This window comes from Rhododendron vialii, chromosome 3a, assembly GCF_030253575.1.
Source record: "Rhododendron vialii isolate Sample 1 chromosome 3a, ASM3025357v1".
Classification (NCBI taxonomy): Eukaryota; Viridiplantae; Streptophyta; class Magnoliopsida; order Ericales; family Ericaceae; genus Rhododendron; species Rhododendron vialii.
This window is the reverse complement of record NC_080559.1, coordinates 16856660-16872392: the sequence shown is the minus strand read 5'-3', so window position 1 is coordinate 16872392 and position 15733 is coordinate 16856660. Positions and strand designations below refer to the sequence as shown.

Here is a 15733-nt window from a genome sequence, read left to right as displayed (position 1 = left end):
ATACCCAGTCGGATCTGCATATTGCAGCCGACTGACCCAGAAGGGTGAGAGAGATGGAGAGAAAGAGGGAGAGAGAGAGAGACGAAGAGAAGGGTGCGTGTATATGTGTGTGTGTGTATATATATACACATACCCTGTCCTGTCAGCAGCAAAAGATGAAGAAAAGGAGAAGAGAAGGGTGCAAGAGAGAGAGCTTACCTTTGAGTTCGAAGTTTGATCACAGAGGAGAGGCGAGAGCAGAGAGCTTCGTTCGTAGAGGAGAAGAAGAGAAGGCGGCGTCGATTGTGTGTGTGCTGTATAATTGTAAGTTATTTGTCCTTATATGTGTTTTTGACCTGGACGACACCTAGGCGTGCGTTTTAGGTCGCCTCACGCCTCACGCCTAGTCATGATTTCAGTGACTAGGCGGTCGTCTCTTCCGTACTCGCCTCGCCTCACCTCACCACTGTGAGGCAACCCAGCGCTCACCTCGCCTAGGCGCGATTTTTTAATCACTGGGCGTACCTCTTTAGGGTTGTATCCCTTTCCTTTTATAGACCTCGCTTGACTTGGTCCCCAAGTAAGCACGGGGAGGGTACGCTCGCGTAACCTCACCTCTTTAGGGTTGTATCCCTTTCCTTTTATAAACCTCGCTTGACTTGGTCCCCAAGTAAGCACGGGGAGGGTACGCTCGCGTAACCTCCTCGGGCAGTGATTAAAAAATTGCACCTAGGCGAGGCGAGCGATGAGGCGAGGCTGGGACGCCTCCTAGCCTCGCAGTTGTGAGGCGAGGGGAGAATGGAAGAGGCGCCCGCCTAGTCGGTGAAGTCGCGCCTAGGTGTGAGGCGTGAGGCGAAGGAAAAAGGTCGCCTAGGCGTTGTCCAAGTCACAAACAGAATATAAGGGCAAAATAAGACTCTTACATAGACACACCTGATCGATCGAAGCCGCCTCTCCTGGGTGATCCGAAGCCCTCTCTCTCGACTCTCCTCTCGATCGTCCGACGACTCCGGTAAGCTCTCTGCTTTGTCTCTTGCTCTCTCTGATCGATCTCTCTGCTCTCTCTCTCTGCTGATCGAGACTCACACATCACATACACAATTTTTATTTTTTTTTAATCCCGTCAGAGACACACACACACTCCCACAGTCATGACTCACACTCACACTCAAACTTACACACTACAGTGACTACACAGTAATAACTAATAACCCACAAGAAAAAGTCCTCTCTTTATTGCCTATTACATAGAAACAAATTAAAGTCAACATCACAAGTAATTTATTGAGTAAATAAATACACGATAGTTTCTGCATTTGCCATCTCTATACTCTACAGTTTCTGCATTTTGTGAATTATGTTTTATCTCCTTTGTTTGTATATATATTGTAGATGTCGAATAGAACTGATCTTGCTTGGAAGTATTCAAAGTGACATGAAGATAATAAGTTTAGGTTCACATGTAATTTTTGTAACAAAGTGGTTACTGGGAGTGTTTACCGAGTGAAGCTACACCTTGTCGGAGGATACCGTGATGTGACTTCATGTCCTAATTGCCTAGAACTAGTTAAAGAGGAGATTAGGGCATTTATGTGTAAGAAAAAGGAAACAGCGTCAAGCATAACTCCTTTTCCAGATTTTGAAGAAATGGGCAATGATGAGGATGAGTTTTATGTACAATCAAAGCCCCCTCCTAAGAGGCCTGCTGGCACTGCTACCTCTGGCTCCAAGTTCCAATTTAAGAAGCCCAAGACCAAAGGGCCTATGGATGCTTACTTCACCCCTGACCCAGAGATCGAGGTAGAGAATAGGAGAAGTGGTAAACAACCTAAAGTTGACGATAATACGCCGCAAAAGAAGTTATTGAAGAGCGGGCTCATCAAGTTATTGCGAGGTGAATCTTCGATGCTAGAATACCTCTCAATGTTGTCAATGTGGAATCCTTTGAACCGATGATTGAGGCTATTGGGCAATATGGCCTTGGTTTGACACCACCGAGTTATTATCAAGTGCGTGTCCCTCTTCTTAAAAAAGAGGTGGACAATGTCAACAAACAAATGGAGGACCACAAAAAGGGGAGGGAGGAAAATGGATGCACTCTTATGTGTGATGGATGGACGGATCGAAAAAATAGGTCATTGATTAATTTTTTGGTTAATTGTGTTAAAGGTAGCATGTTTATTGAATCGGTTGATGCATTGGGTCATTCCACAATCGGGGATAGCGTGTATAAGTTGCTTCACGATTATGTGGAGCGAATCGGAGAAGCTAATGTGGTCCAAGTTGTCACGGATAGTGCCGCGTACAATAAGATGGCAGATAACAATGAATTGCCATATGTTAGTTAATAGTTACTACTCAAATGTATTATTTCTTACTTTATTACTTATTCTTAGAATCTTATTGTACTTGTTCTAACTTATGATAGGGAGGTTGTTAATGGCAAAAAGACCACATTTGTATTGGACTCCATGTGCTGCCCATTGCTTGGATTTAATGTTAGAAGACATTTTCAAGTTGCCGTATTTGAAGAGGACATGGGAAAGGGCTATCAAGGTACACAGTTATATCTACATCCGTCTGACATTGTTGAACATGATGAGATACTCTACCCGAAGAAAAGAGTTGATTAAGCCAGCAAAGATTCGTTTTGCAACAACTTGTTTGACTTTACAAAGGGTTCATCAACAAAAGAATAACCTGAGAAAGATGTTCACATCAGAGGCTTGGAGTAAAAGCAAGTGGGCAAAGGAGGTAGATGGTAAAAAGGTAGCAGAAATAATGTTGTCACCATCGTTTTGGAACAATGTCTTGATGGCCCTAAGATTTGCATGTCCTCTTGTTAAAGTATTTTGTTTGGTTGATGGTGAAGAAAAACCCGCAATGGGATACATCTACGAGGCCATGGATATGGCCAAAGAAACTATTATAAACACGTTTGGCGGAGATGAAGACAAGTATAAAAGTGTGTTTGAAATCATTGATGCGAGGTGGGATGTGCAATTGCATCAACCTTAGCATGCAGCAGGCTACTATTTGAACCCTGCATTTTTTTACAAAGATGGTGCAAGGATGAAAGCTGATAAAGAGGTATGGAAGGGTTTGGTGGATTGTATTGAAAGGTTGGTCCCGACTGAGAGGATGCAAGATGAAATTCTTCATCAGATAGCATTATATGAGGAGGAGGAAGGAATCTTCAAAAAGGACATGGCAGTTAGGCAAAGAGCTACAAGGTCACCAGGTGATCACAATTTCTTACTCCTTGTGCTTAAATACTACCCCTTTGTTCTTTATCCTTTGCTACAATATAACTAATTGGCAATGTGCAGTTGAGTGGTGGAAGTCATTTGGTCGTGAAACTCCTGAATTGCAAAAATTTGCCATCAAGATCCTTAGCCTTACTTGCAGTTCATCTGGATGCGAGAGAAATTGAAGTGTGTTCGAACATGTGAGTATTACATTAAGGGATTTCTAATCGTTTTGAAGGTGTGAATCGTGTGATATAAACTTAAATCCCTTTTAACTTTATTTTGCAGCTTCACACCAAAAAAAGAAATAAGCTAGATCAAAAGCGCCTCATCGACTTGGTGTTTGTTAAGTACAATAGAGCATTGAGGCGTCGATATATGAAACGCGGCAAATTTGACCCGATTTCCTTGAAGAACATTGATGAGAGCAATGAATGGTTGATTGGGAAATTGGAGGATGAGCTTGTATTTGACAGTGAAGATTTGGATTGGAATGTTGTTGCGGAGGCTAGTGGAGTTGAACAACCTAGCAAATTAACTATATGAACTCATAAACCAATGACTTCAAAGAAGCGTTCAAAAGCATTAAGTTTTTGTGTAGATGATTGAGAAGAAGAAGAATTTGATGACACTGTTTCAGATGAAGGAGAAGAGGAAGATGTGGATAGATATCAATCAAATGATGATGAAGAAGATGAAGATATTGGTGATGAGTGATGAAAGGATGATGTCTTGTTTGGAATTCTGGATTGTTAGTTTGTTACATTTTATGAGCGTATTTTACTAGTATTTCGTATGTTCACTATGTTGGATATTATGCAATATGGTGATGTTTGTTCTTGTTTTGATGGTAGGAGTGAATATTGGTCATTTATGTAGTTTATATTACTTTATTTTTTAAACACTCGCCTTGCCTCGCTTCAACGAGGGCTTTGTCGCCTCGCGTACGCCTCACATATTTAAATCACTGGCCTCTGGTGATGTCGCAAGTGACGCACCAGATAGGGCTGTTACGAAGCACATGGCCAAGTTAGACCGCATGATGATCCTCGCACTGTAACCGCCTTGGCCTACGTCATGATGGCGCACATGACCAAGCGTCCGGGTGCACGAGGACAAGCCTTTCCCTTCGGATCACATGAGCTACGACAGCAGGGTTGACTGTTCCAAACGACTTCGTCAGAATCCCGAGCTGTGTGTACCGAAGAGTCCCGAATATGACACCCGAGTAAACCTGAACCGAACAGATCCGAACAAGGCGACCCGGTTGCACCGGCGAATAACTCGAACATCATGTACGAGCGGATCTGTTCACCCAACGATCATGCTACCGTTCGGATCCATCCTCTAGCTGAGTGTCCCGGTTGAGCTATCTAGACCACCTCGACATAGTTGCTTGGTTGGTGATCAAACCCATTTATTTGGGCCACTACATAGTCCATTATGCTTAGTGCTCATGACCTCCAACAATCATCTTCCAATTGTCAAAGTCCTAAAAGACACAAAAACTAAAGAAAAAGGTTACAAAAGTAAACTTTGGAATATGTACAACATGATAGTCGTACGAAACCCGAATCCTACCCGATCCCCGATTTAAAAATAAATAAAATCTTCGTACTTGCCCCGATCGCCGAAAGAATCCTCGAATCCCCGATCCGATTAGGGGGGAAAAATTCTCGAATCCCTGATTTGTTTAGGTAGGGGGGGGGGGGGGGGGGGGGGGGGGGGGGGGAGGGGGGATTGGATGCAGACGGGTCGGACGAAATGGCCATCATTCTCTGAGATTAATGCAGACGAGCCGGTCGAAATGGCCATCATTATCTGAAATCTCAGATAATGAAGAAGCTACAGCTCTAACTCGATTGTTTCCTACTAGTTGTTGTACCTCACAAGTCACATTAATTGGTTGACCAACAGTATCTCGACCTTGAACTACTAGAGCGTTATAAAAATTAGGCATCTTCCCTGATGGAAAGGCGACATCTAGGACCGAACCAATGATTTGAATGATACGCCCCAGCTTTTTTTTTTTTCAAGCCCAGAATCCCTAGGACTAGAAGGAGTAGGATCTATTATCATAATTATAAATATTAAAAAAAGTCAATATTAGGGTGAAATTTTTTTGCTAAAATTATCGAATTCAAAAATAAATGTCCGATAGCAAGAATGATTTTTGTTTCCATCGTTTGAGATCTTGTGCGCATATATCATTCCTACTTCTTTACTTCACAGATCACACAAGCTTGTATACTTTCAAGTTTCTTAGGCAGCTTGGCTCATCTGAAATTTTATTGTTCAATTGAAGTTCCTTGTACAACTTGATTGCATTTCTTTTTGCGTTTTATTTAGAGGATACCAGAGGCCAGTAAAACCTGTTCCGGGAGACTGTGGGTATCTCTTGCATGCGCATAAACTGATTCTGCCTCATCCAACTAGGAGCGAGGTAAGGCAATATGAGAATTGCATTAGGTGCTTCTAAAATGTCAATTATATGCTTGTTGGAGAATACTTGTATTATTGTATTCCTGATTTTAAGTAGCTCCTTGTTATTGTGCTTCCCTATTTCAGAATAGCTAAACTCCCAATGCTATATCAGTTTCCAATAAGTATATTTTCTATAGGGCAGTTAGAATTTTTTATTTTCTTTGGGTAAATAGGCAGTTAGAATTGGAGGACAGAACTTTTTTTTTTTTGAACAACAAAAAAATTTCATTAATCTTGAAAATGTTACAAGATTAATAGGAGCAAGGAAGTACCATCATGCTCAAGAACAGTGATCTGCCCAATCTGAGACCCAAAACCTCGATTGGCAAGAAGCCAATATAGCCAAAGCGCAAACACCCCTATGGGTCTAAAAAACCCAGATATTACAATAAACTCATAAAAAAACAGCCCAAGCAGTCCACTACAACCCTAACAGCCCCGTCATCAGAAGGATGCTTCCCTGCCACCACCACGACCTGGGGAACCAGCCCCTGTTGCTGCCTGGAGCGGCACAGCTGCCATCCCACCTCTGACCGCACTGTAGCCTCCACTGCCACTGCCAAGCCACCACCTGAAAACCAGAAAAAGAAACCCCCAAAACCTAACCAAACCCTAACAACCCAAAACCTATTGCTGCCATTCCATGACCGTCCACCACCGTGCAGCCCACCACCTGGAAAACCTGCCTTGGCCGAGAAGAGAACCACCTAAACGCCAACTCGACGACCATTGACGCCGCCATCCCACAAGATCCACCAGAGTATATCTCACGTCCAGCCTGAGGAGACGACACCGACGACCACCGCACCATTGTTAACCAAACAGAAGCCCCAGACGCTGCCCAAAGAACGCAGCATCCGAATCCACGACCTACCACTGCCACAGAGACCCCACACCGTTAAGCCATTCCAATAAAGCCCAGGAGCACAAATCAGATAGGAAACCTGTGAGAGGACAGAACATATTTGCCCCCTAATCCAACTCATTGTTTCTTGATACTTATATTGAAGTCTTAAAGCTTTTGGTTGTTACTTGCAACCAGTTACTTCGATATTCATGTGAAGCTGAAGATTCCTGCACATTCCTTGCTATTTCTGCAGGTGATTAAAATCACTGCACCTCTCCCATCTGTTCTCCGGACACAGGAAGAGGTGGAAGAAATAGAATCGGGTGCTGGAGATGATGCCCAGTAGATTTCTAGTGCTTTTGTCTTTCAATATGCCAAAAATTGGGTGCTGGAGGTCAGGCCAAGTGGATTTCCCATGCTTTTGTTTCCCAACGACACTGAAGCAGGTATGCCACAAGTGTGATTTTGGAGTATGGATCATTTACCCACCACAGGGCTCTGGATTCTGGAACATGCAGTTAGGTTCGATTATCTGCTTGCCTGGCTTACACAGCCACTTTATCCCTTTGTTAGACAAGGCAGTCATGTTCCAATTTTATAGGATGTCCCCGAAGGAACAAGGATGTCATGTATGTATAATTCATATAGAGATTATATGCAGTAAGCAACGCTTACCGAACTTTAGAGGAATTGGTAACCATGATAGGTTCCATAAATTTCAGCAAGATACTGCATTAGGCGCTTCATTCTTTCCCAAAGAAATTATCATTGTCAATGAGAAATTTGGAAGAACTTCCATTGAAATAAGGCAATCAGAGACCACCATTTCTTCTGCAGCCATAATCTTTGAAGAAACTCCACCATTCCTTTTTGGACCCAGAATTGTTGTAGTTAACGCCAGTGGGTGAATATTTACGTTCTTTTACTGCACTGTAGTCACCTTTGAATGTATTTTAGTTAACTCACATGCTTCCGCTTATAAATTTGGATATTTTACAACTATTTTACAAATGGGAGTTTAAAAGGCCCTGAGTGATTTTGTTTCACTGGCCAGTCATGTACCCTCCGAGTTGGGTCATGACAAAATTGGGTCATTCTCGGTTTTAGCTGTTGAACTATGGGCCCTAAGAGATGGTCTCAAGCTGGCAAAAGATCTCAAATTACCAAAAATTGAACTGTGGGTGGATGCATTACCAGTAACCCAACTTCTGGACAAGAGAGAGGGCACTAGTTCACACCCGTTGAGCAACTTATAATGTATGATTTCAGGTACACGTTGGATTGCTTCAGCTCAGCCAAGATTAGCCATGGATTCAGGGAGAACAAATGCACAGACCAATTAGCCAAGACAAGCCTTTTTGTTGCAGATGGATTTTTAATATTTTTTATATCCCACCTAATGTTGCCTATTCAATTACATGAGGACTTTGTAAGGGTTAAATACCCCAGACTATCTATTTTGTAGTTTATGTATTGCTCTTTTGAATTAAAATAAAGAAATAGAAGAAGATGCACACTCTCCTGAATCCAATCTTGCCCCCTTTGATTCATTTCTATAAAAAAATTGGGGTGTATTTCATTAACTAAAATAATTAGTTCTTCGAAAAATAAGTACTTTTTTAATTAAAGGTGATGTATTGTGAGAGAATGACTGGCCTGTTTTATAAAGTAGAAAATAAGTACTTAAAAAATAAGAATCTTAGCGGAACGAGTAATTTACCAAGCTCTCTTTCAGGCTTACTTAGAAGTTCGCGATAAAAAGGCATTTACGAAACTCCATGCTGTGTCTCAAAGATACTTCATCCGTTCCATAATGGATGTCCCAAACCACTATTTGCACTTTTGAAATAGTGGTTTGGGACATCCATTATGAAATGGAAGGAGTAGAATTTAGTCCGTCCTTGTGGTATGTGGTCTGTCTAATCGGGAGGGTAGCTACTTGGGCTAGGTTTTGGATTTTCTTTGGGCTGATCTTTATTAATTGTTAGATTTGGTCACTTTAGGCCTTTTGAGTGTTTTGAGCTATATTTGTTTTTAGGACTTCGGATTGATGTGTAGTGAGGTGCACAATACCGTGTTGCGCACCTCTGAGCTGTCAGATCGTACATCCGACGGCTCGGATCTCATCTTGGCAACCAACGATCGAGAGCCGTTCATTGCCGAGATGAGATCCGAGCCGTCGGATGCACGATCTGACGGCTCAGAGGTGCGCAACACGGTGCTACACACACCACTGCACAGCACCATCCTCCGATTCTTGTTTTTATCTGGGCATTTTAGACTTTCAAATGTTTATTGGGACTCTGTTTCAGGCTGTATTTTTCAACTTTTGGTTAGAAACTATTTTCTCAATCCTTAATAAATTGTTACTTTTGCCGATAAAAAAAGAAATATGTATATATTTTATTTTTCCTTCTTAACCCTACAATCATTACATTTTGAGGATTACGTACTACTTTGTTTTTGTCTAAATTTTAACAAAGAGGGGCAACAGAGAAAAAATCACTATTTTTTGCTCATTGACTTTTGAGGAGGGAAAATGGCCTATCGCCGAGGGAAAATCTATCGGCCAAGTCAAGTAGTACTTCTGAAATATTCCCTTGATTCTGGAAAGAGTACTCCTACTTTTTATTTCTAAATAAATAAATAAAGATCTTTATATTCCCCAAAACATCTCAATATCCTTGATCGGATAATTGATCCTATATATGTAGGTTGGTGGGTGGGTGGGGTGGGTGGGTGCATATATGTAGCCAAGCCTAATTAATGCTTCCTAAGTTTTGGTGGGAATTACGTACGTCTCCATGTTTTCATTGTTTGGCACGTAGATAAAAGGATTAATATTCAAATAGCCGATCATAAAGAATGGTGTTCTCAAATAATCTTGTACACATATGCATAGCATCTACATACCATGCACATATGGTTTTTGTGAGACTCATCTCAGATTTTATAAAGATGATTTGAACCGTTCATTATTTTTAAAATATTTTTTTATGGAGCTCGGTAAAAAATTAGTTCAACCCGATATCGGTAAGAATCTTTTCTAAATTTTTAGGGCGAAATTGAACAGTTATAATAGTTTCACCTTCACAAATTCTAAAAAAAAAACCTTACTGATATCGGGTTGAACTGATTTTTTAAAAGACTATAAAAAAATATTTTTAAAATAATGTGGTTCGAATAATCTCTGTGAGACCAGAGGTGGGCTCCACAAAATCAATATGTACATGCTCATACGTACCCATAGCTTTTTCCTTTTCGAGCACACAATTTTTTTTTTTTTTTTTTTGCTCGGCAAAACGAAACTTTTATAAAAACCTCGAAAAAGGTTACATCGAGGGGCTCAAACACGGAGAAACACACATGCTCGAGCAAAACAAGAATAAAAAGGACCAAAAACAAAAAGCCCCCCAACAGGAAATTGGATGGCAAAGCACCTTACCACCCAAATCAACTTACAGTCTCAACACCTTAACTCCAAACCAACTTTTCGAGCACACTTTGATAATCGACTCCGTTCATTTTGTAGAGCTCAGCGAGAACATTAATCTTGCCAAAAATCATATTCACCAAACTTTAGAAGATACACGATCGGCACATGTGAAAATTGCAAAAAATAAAAATAAAAAAATTGGGTTCCAATTCAGTGTGTTTTTTTATCTAGTTTTGTTTTTCTTCAATTCTCATATGTGCCGATCATGTATCTATATACTAAAGTCCGATGAATATGATTTTTGGCAAAATTAATGTTCTTTCTGAGCTTTACAAAAATAAACGGAGCCTATCATCAAAACGCACTCGAAAAATAGCTGAAAAATGAAAAACAGATTGGAGGGGGACACCACCACCTCTCCTATTCCCGTTTCATATAAAAGTTTCTCCTAATTAGAACGATCGGTCCAAAGCAGCGTACTAAATTGGAAAAAAAAATTAAAAAAATCCAGTTGGAGATTAGTGGAGCCATAAAGAGGTTTCAAACAAGGCATTAAACAGAGATAAGATAAGAAGAAGCATCCAAATATTTTATTCCCTTACTTGGAAGATGACCAGATTTTTGTCTTGATAATGCTTCAAAAAGAGCTTCACGCCCACGAAAATTTTAATGGACCCCACTCTTTAGTTTACCAAACTGCCCTTATACTTTGCTTGGCTTGGGACATTGGATTATAAATTAATGCCTCAATTATTAGCCTCACTGCTTTTCCAGGCTACCCAAAACTACTCCCTCCTTTTATTGTAATTCTAACTTATTAAAGAGACATCATGATTATATTTTTCCACCAACTTTTATCTCAATTTTTTAAAATTACCTATTTACTCCTTACTCGTTAACTTTAAAAAAAACAAAATAATAATTGTACAAAATTTTACCCATTAACTTTTCAAAGTTGATATTTATTAAGGAATAACTGAAATTAAAATACTGGATTCTTATTGGGGACTAAGGGAGTAAATAATTTATTTTTAAATGAAAAACCAGAATATAACTTTTAATTTGCTACCCTAGAATGCATTGTTGTAGTGTTATACTCCTTATATATACTCCAATATCCCATGTTCGTTTGGTCTCTAGACCCAACTTTTTCTCTCTGTGCAAAGTCTTTCAGTAAGTTTTCTCTTCAATTATTATTCTCATTTCTCTATCTATCTCTCCCTATTCATTACCCCAACAAACTCCCTTAAGTCTCAAACCAAATATGGTTGTGTCCCGAATAGTCCAATACTAGTGAGCACCTTTGTTTATGTTCTGGAAAATAATGTATGTTACTAAAATTTTGTTTGTCTCGTTTAAGCGCAGCTTAGTTTCGATATTTGTGATTGATTTAATGAATGAAAAAACTTGTGTAGGTAAATCATTCTCTTTTGTATGTGGTGAAATAAAGCAATATATAATAACATCTCTAGTGTCTCTTTTTTGTTTTTCTATTGGGAGAAGAACTTCATATATACTAATTGGCAAAAAGGCTCTGTGCAAGAAGGGCAATTGCGTCATTCAAAGTCTACTGTGGAGTTCCTTAACGGCTAAGATGTGAATTTTAAACATTTCCACAGTCAACATGCTATGTGTCCATCTCGAAACTGTACTTTTTTAAGTTTGCTACATTTAAGATTTTAAGTGTAAAATCTTTTAGGAGTACTTTCAACTTTTAAGGGGCGAAATCACACAGAATTTTACTCCTGTTTTAGTCGAGCAACTGGTACCATAAGTTTGTTTAATAGAAGTGACTAGAACTCAAATTGCAAATTTATAAAAATAAAAATAAAAAAACTGTGGGCCACCTGGCCTTTAGTCAAGCGGCATAGAGACCGTTGTGTGACCGTGTCTATGAAAGAAGGTCTCATGTTCGAGTAGATGGAGGTACCTTCGAAATGATGTAATCTAAATTACTAATGCTACTTGTAACAAAAAAGAAAATCTAAAATATGTTTGTGAAAGATTTCTCTTTGCAATTAAGTAAGTGGTTAGTTTTTTTAAGTAAAAAATAAAGGTGTCCAATGAAAAAAGTTGCAGAATCCCATAATTTCATGCAAAGCAATTCACCAAAGGTGCTATAAACATTAAAACAAATCAATCGAAGCTTTCCGTAGCTACCAAAACACAAAGAAAAGCAGAATTGTCACCTCTTTTAAACAGAAATCAAAGCAGCAGCCACCAGCACGAGAGAGAGAGAGAGAGAGAGAGAGAGAGAGAAATGTATAGATGCAGCAACGCAGTAATCGGGTTTCTAAACCTGCTCACTCTTCTATCCTCAATCCCAATAATAGGAGGAGGGTTATGGATGGCAAAGAGCAAAACCTCCTGCGAAAGTTTCCTCCAAACACCCCTCCTAATCATCGGCTTCGTCATACTTATTCTCTCTCTAGCCGGCTTCATCGGCTCCTGCTTCCACGTGGCATGGGTTCTCTGGCTCTACTTAGCCGTCATGTTCTTACTCATAGCGGCTTTGATGGCTCTCACTGTGTTCGGCTTCATTGTCACCAACAGAGGCGACAGCGTCGTGGTTCCGGGTCGGGTTTATAAAGAGTACCATTTGGAGAATTACTCGCCGTGGCTGAGGAAAAAACTGAAAGACCCTCGCTACTGGGAGACTATTAGGACTTGTATTTTGGGGTCCAAGACTTGTGCTAAGATTGCTTATTGGACTCCTTTTGATTATTTGCAAAGGGACATGTCTCCTATACAGGTGATCGATCTTGTTTATTTTCTCCTCCCTCAGGGTTATAGCAAGCAGTACTGGTGATTAGCTCTCTGTTTGTTTTTAAGTTATTACTGTATTAATTATGACTAGGAGGGCCGACCGAGGGGTGAATGAGTTTGGAGTCAAGTTTGCCTTATATAAAGTTTCCAAAAGAAAATTCATTAAAAGTTATTATTAATGAAATTTTTTTACCGTTCAAAAAAAAAAAAAAGATGTCGCATAGTACTGACATAACGATTTTGGCAACTTTTTTTTTTTTCCACAAAATTTTATACAGAATAATCGTACACTAGAACGATATTTGCCATATCATTTTTTTTTAGATTCCAATGAAAAGTGATCTTCATGTTTCTGTTTTTTAAGTGATTAAATTAAGCCGTCTTTAATTACTTCATTCTTTCTGTTTGCATAACATTTCCCATATGTATATGCAGTCCGGTTGCTGCAAGCCACCAACTGCATGCAGCTACGCGGTGGACGCAACGACTCTGGCCCAAGACCCAGACTGTTACCGGTGGAACAACGCCCCCAACCTTCTCTGCTACGAGTGTGATTCGTGCAAAGCAGGGGTGCTCGAAACCATGAGGACCGATTGGCGCAAGCTTTCTATTCTCAACATTGTGATGGTCATCTTGCTCATTTGTATCTACTCTGTTGGCTGCTGTGCTTACCAAAACACGAAAAGAGCACAGACCGATAACCCCTACGGCCAGAACCGGATGTCCAAAGTCCGACCCAGATGGGATTTCCACTGGTACGTCAGACAACATGCACTCTATAGTATGTACGGCGAGAATTAATGCTATAAACACAGAATTGTTGACACACACACAGAAAAAAGATAAGGCTAGATGTGATCAAGTGTATTCCACAACAACGTGTGAGTGAAAGTGGAAGCACTCACGTAAAAGTGTATTTCGAGAATATTTTCAACTACATAAATTTGTGAGAGCTAACAGGGATTAAGAGCGGGACGACATCAAAGGTCCTACGAGGATTATGTGACCTAGATAGACACCTCATAAGCCACGCTATGCTTTGCAAAATTCAAATCTCGTTTATGGCTCCACAAAACTAACTATTTGTAGGGTCTACTATACTTCTGACGTCATTCATAACGTATTTATATTAGTACTTCTGCAATGTGGGGACTCCAACCTTGGCTTCAAATGTGGAGATGTTAAATTATTTTGAAAACTTATGTGGCATTTTGACATCTCTACAATGTCCCCTCCAACCAATATGCCTAATTTCTTATTAAGACATTTATTAATTTTTGCGGAGTTCAGTAACCAATGAAAAGATTGAACATCCATGTCAAATTTGACGTGAGAGAAGAGATGTTAAATGACACCTAAGCATTTGACACTTCGGTTGGAATTGTTGCACATGTCAATTCTTCCATTTGACATCCTCAGTTGGAGACATTTCTACTACTAGATAACGTTTTTACTCTACTTTTTAATGCAGGTGGAGATGGTTGGATGACAGAAGACACCAGCTCTATTAGGCAAAAGCTTTTACTCTTATTTTTTTTCCCTTTTGCCTTCATCTCCCACTTTGTATTCCTGCTTCCCTAATAGATCGATATGGGACGATTCTGTCAAAATGTAGTAGTAGCTATGCATGGGCATGAAATTGAGGTTTCAATGCTTTTCTTTCTTGCTATGTACTAATGCTTCTTGCGCAAAGGAAGATTTGTCTTTAGTTCAAAGATCAACCATGGTGGTCGGTGCTCAGTGCATTAGTTTAAAGGTTAAATTAAAACTGCGGATCAAAAAAAATTTAAAAATTAAAACTGCGGATCGAAAAAAATTTAAAAATTAAAACTGACCTCGATCTCCTGAGCTTTCTGACAAATACATTGACCTCCCCTCTGGTTCTAGAAATTACAGCCACCTCCCTTGGTCTACAAACTAATATACATATATATCTCCCTTGCCGTTAAACTAGGAGTACTAATGGTGTCAAATTTGATACGTAAAATACCAAAATATCCTTGGTGAATACAGATTTGGATGGCAGGATCTCCCATGCTCTATACTAGCACATACTGTATTATATTATTATTAACAAATAGAAGACTATTTTATTTTTCGAATGCTACATAATATAAGCAAAGGAAAAAAAATTCAAATGTAAAAATGTTTTTGGACTTTCTAAATTATCAGTACATTTTTTGATAGTTGATCCTATTCTTTTTTGAATTTCTCTTGTCTATTTCAACTTGTAAATAATGATTTCCCTCAGGATTTTTAACTTCCAGAGATTAAAGAAAAAAATTTAAATAAGTTGATTTCTATATATTAAGGGATCTTAAAACTTTTTATAAACAATATAATTTTTTTATGGTTTATACTGACAAGAAGTAATCGCAAAATGAAAATAAAAAGTAAATTAATTATGAAAAAAAGTAGGCCACAAATAAGAAAACAATAAAGACTATAATCTTTTTGATATTTTTGTCTTTAGGTTACTCTGTTTTGGTAATTTGAATTGTTTACTATTTCTTGATTTTGGATAGGCTAAAGGAATGAAAAAGAAGCAAATATTTAGACTAACTACAAATAATGCACCAATGATACATAGTCAAAAAAAAAAAAAGTCTTGAACTTTTTCTATTGCTTATATTATATTCGGGTGGAAAAATAAAATTGTCCTATACTTGTGTTTATGCTAATACTAAAATTATAGGAGTTAATACAAAGCATGAGAGATAAAGCAATCCAATTTATGTGTTTGAGGGTATTTTGGTACTTTACTCATCAAAGTTAATGCTGTTAGTGCCATTTTAACGACAAGGGAGGTATATGCGTATTAGTTTGTAAAGTAAGGGAGATATTTATAATTTCTAGAACCAGAGGGGAGGTCAGTGCAATTGTCAGAAACCTCAGGGAAGGTTAGTGTAATTTACTCTTTTTCCCTAGTTCTTTTTTTTCCATATTGTATACATCAGTGAGGTTAACGACGAA

At 39.1% G+C, this 15733-nt stretch overlaps 2 protein-coding genes across 7 annotated transcripts in view; both read left to right on the top strand.

Moving 5' to 3' along the window:
• The window catches only part of LOC131318754 (RNA pseudouridine synthase 5), a 45803-nt gene extending 37714 nt beyond the window's left edge, over nucleotides 1-8089 (top strand). For 4 of the 6 annotated variants that reach the window (XM_058348715.1, XM_058348716.1, XM_058348714.1 and 1 more), the window contains exons 13-14: nucleotides 5577-5670; nucleotides 6812-7394. In XM_058348715.1, coding sequence (XP_058204698.1) covers nucleotides 5577-5670; nucleotides 6812-6904 — 187 coding nt within the window. In that variant the 3' untranslated portion in view covers nucleotides 6905-7394. Of the gene's footprint in view, nucleotides 1-5576; nucleotides 5671-6811; nucleotides 7395-7827 lie in introns of those variants that run through there. The other 2 variants (XR_009197807.1, XM_058348718.1) reach the window with 2 other exon arrangements.
• Nucleotides 8090-12201: 4112 nt separating this feature from the next.
• On the top strand, nucleotides 12202-14481 carry LOC131318753 (tetraspanin-6-like). Its single transcript, XM_058348713.1, has 3 exons — nucleotides 12202-12746; nucleotides 13196-13515; nucleotides 14232-14481. The coding sequence occupies exons 1-3, from the start codon at nucleotides 12255-12257 to the stop codon at nucleotides 14269-14271; spliced, it is 852 nt and encodes a 283-aa protein (XP_058204696.1). The 5' UTR covers nucleotides 12202-12254; the 3' UTR covers nucleotides 14272-14481.
• The last annotated feature ends 1252 nt before the right edge of the window (nucleotides 14482-15733 follow it).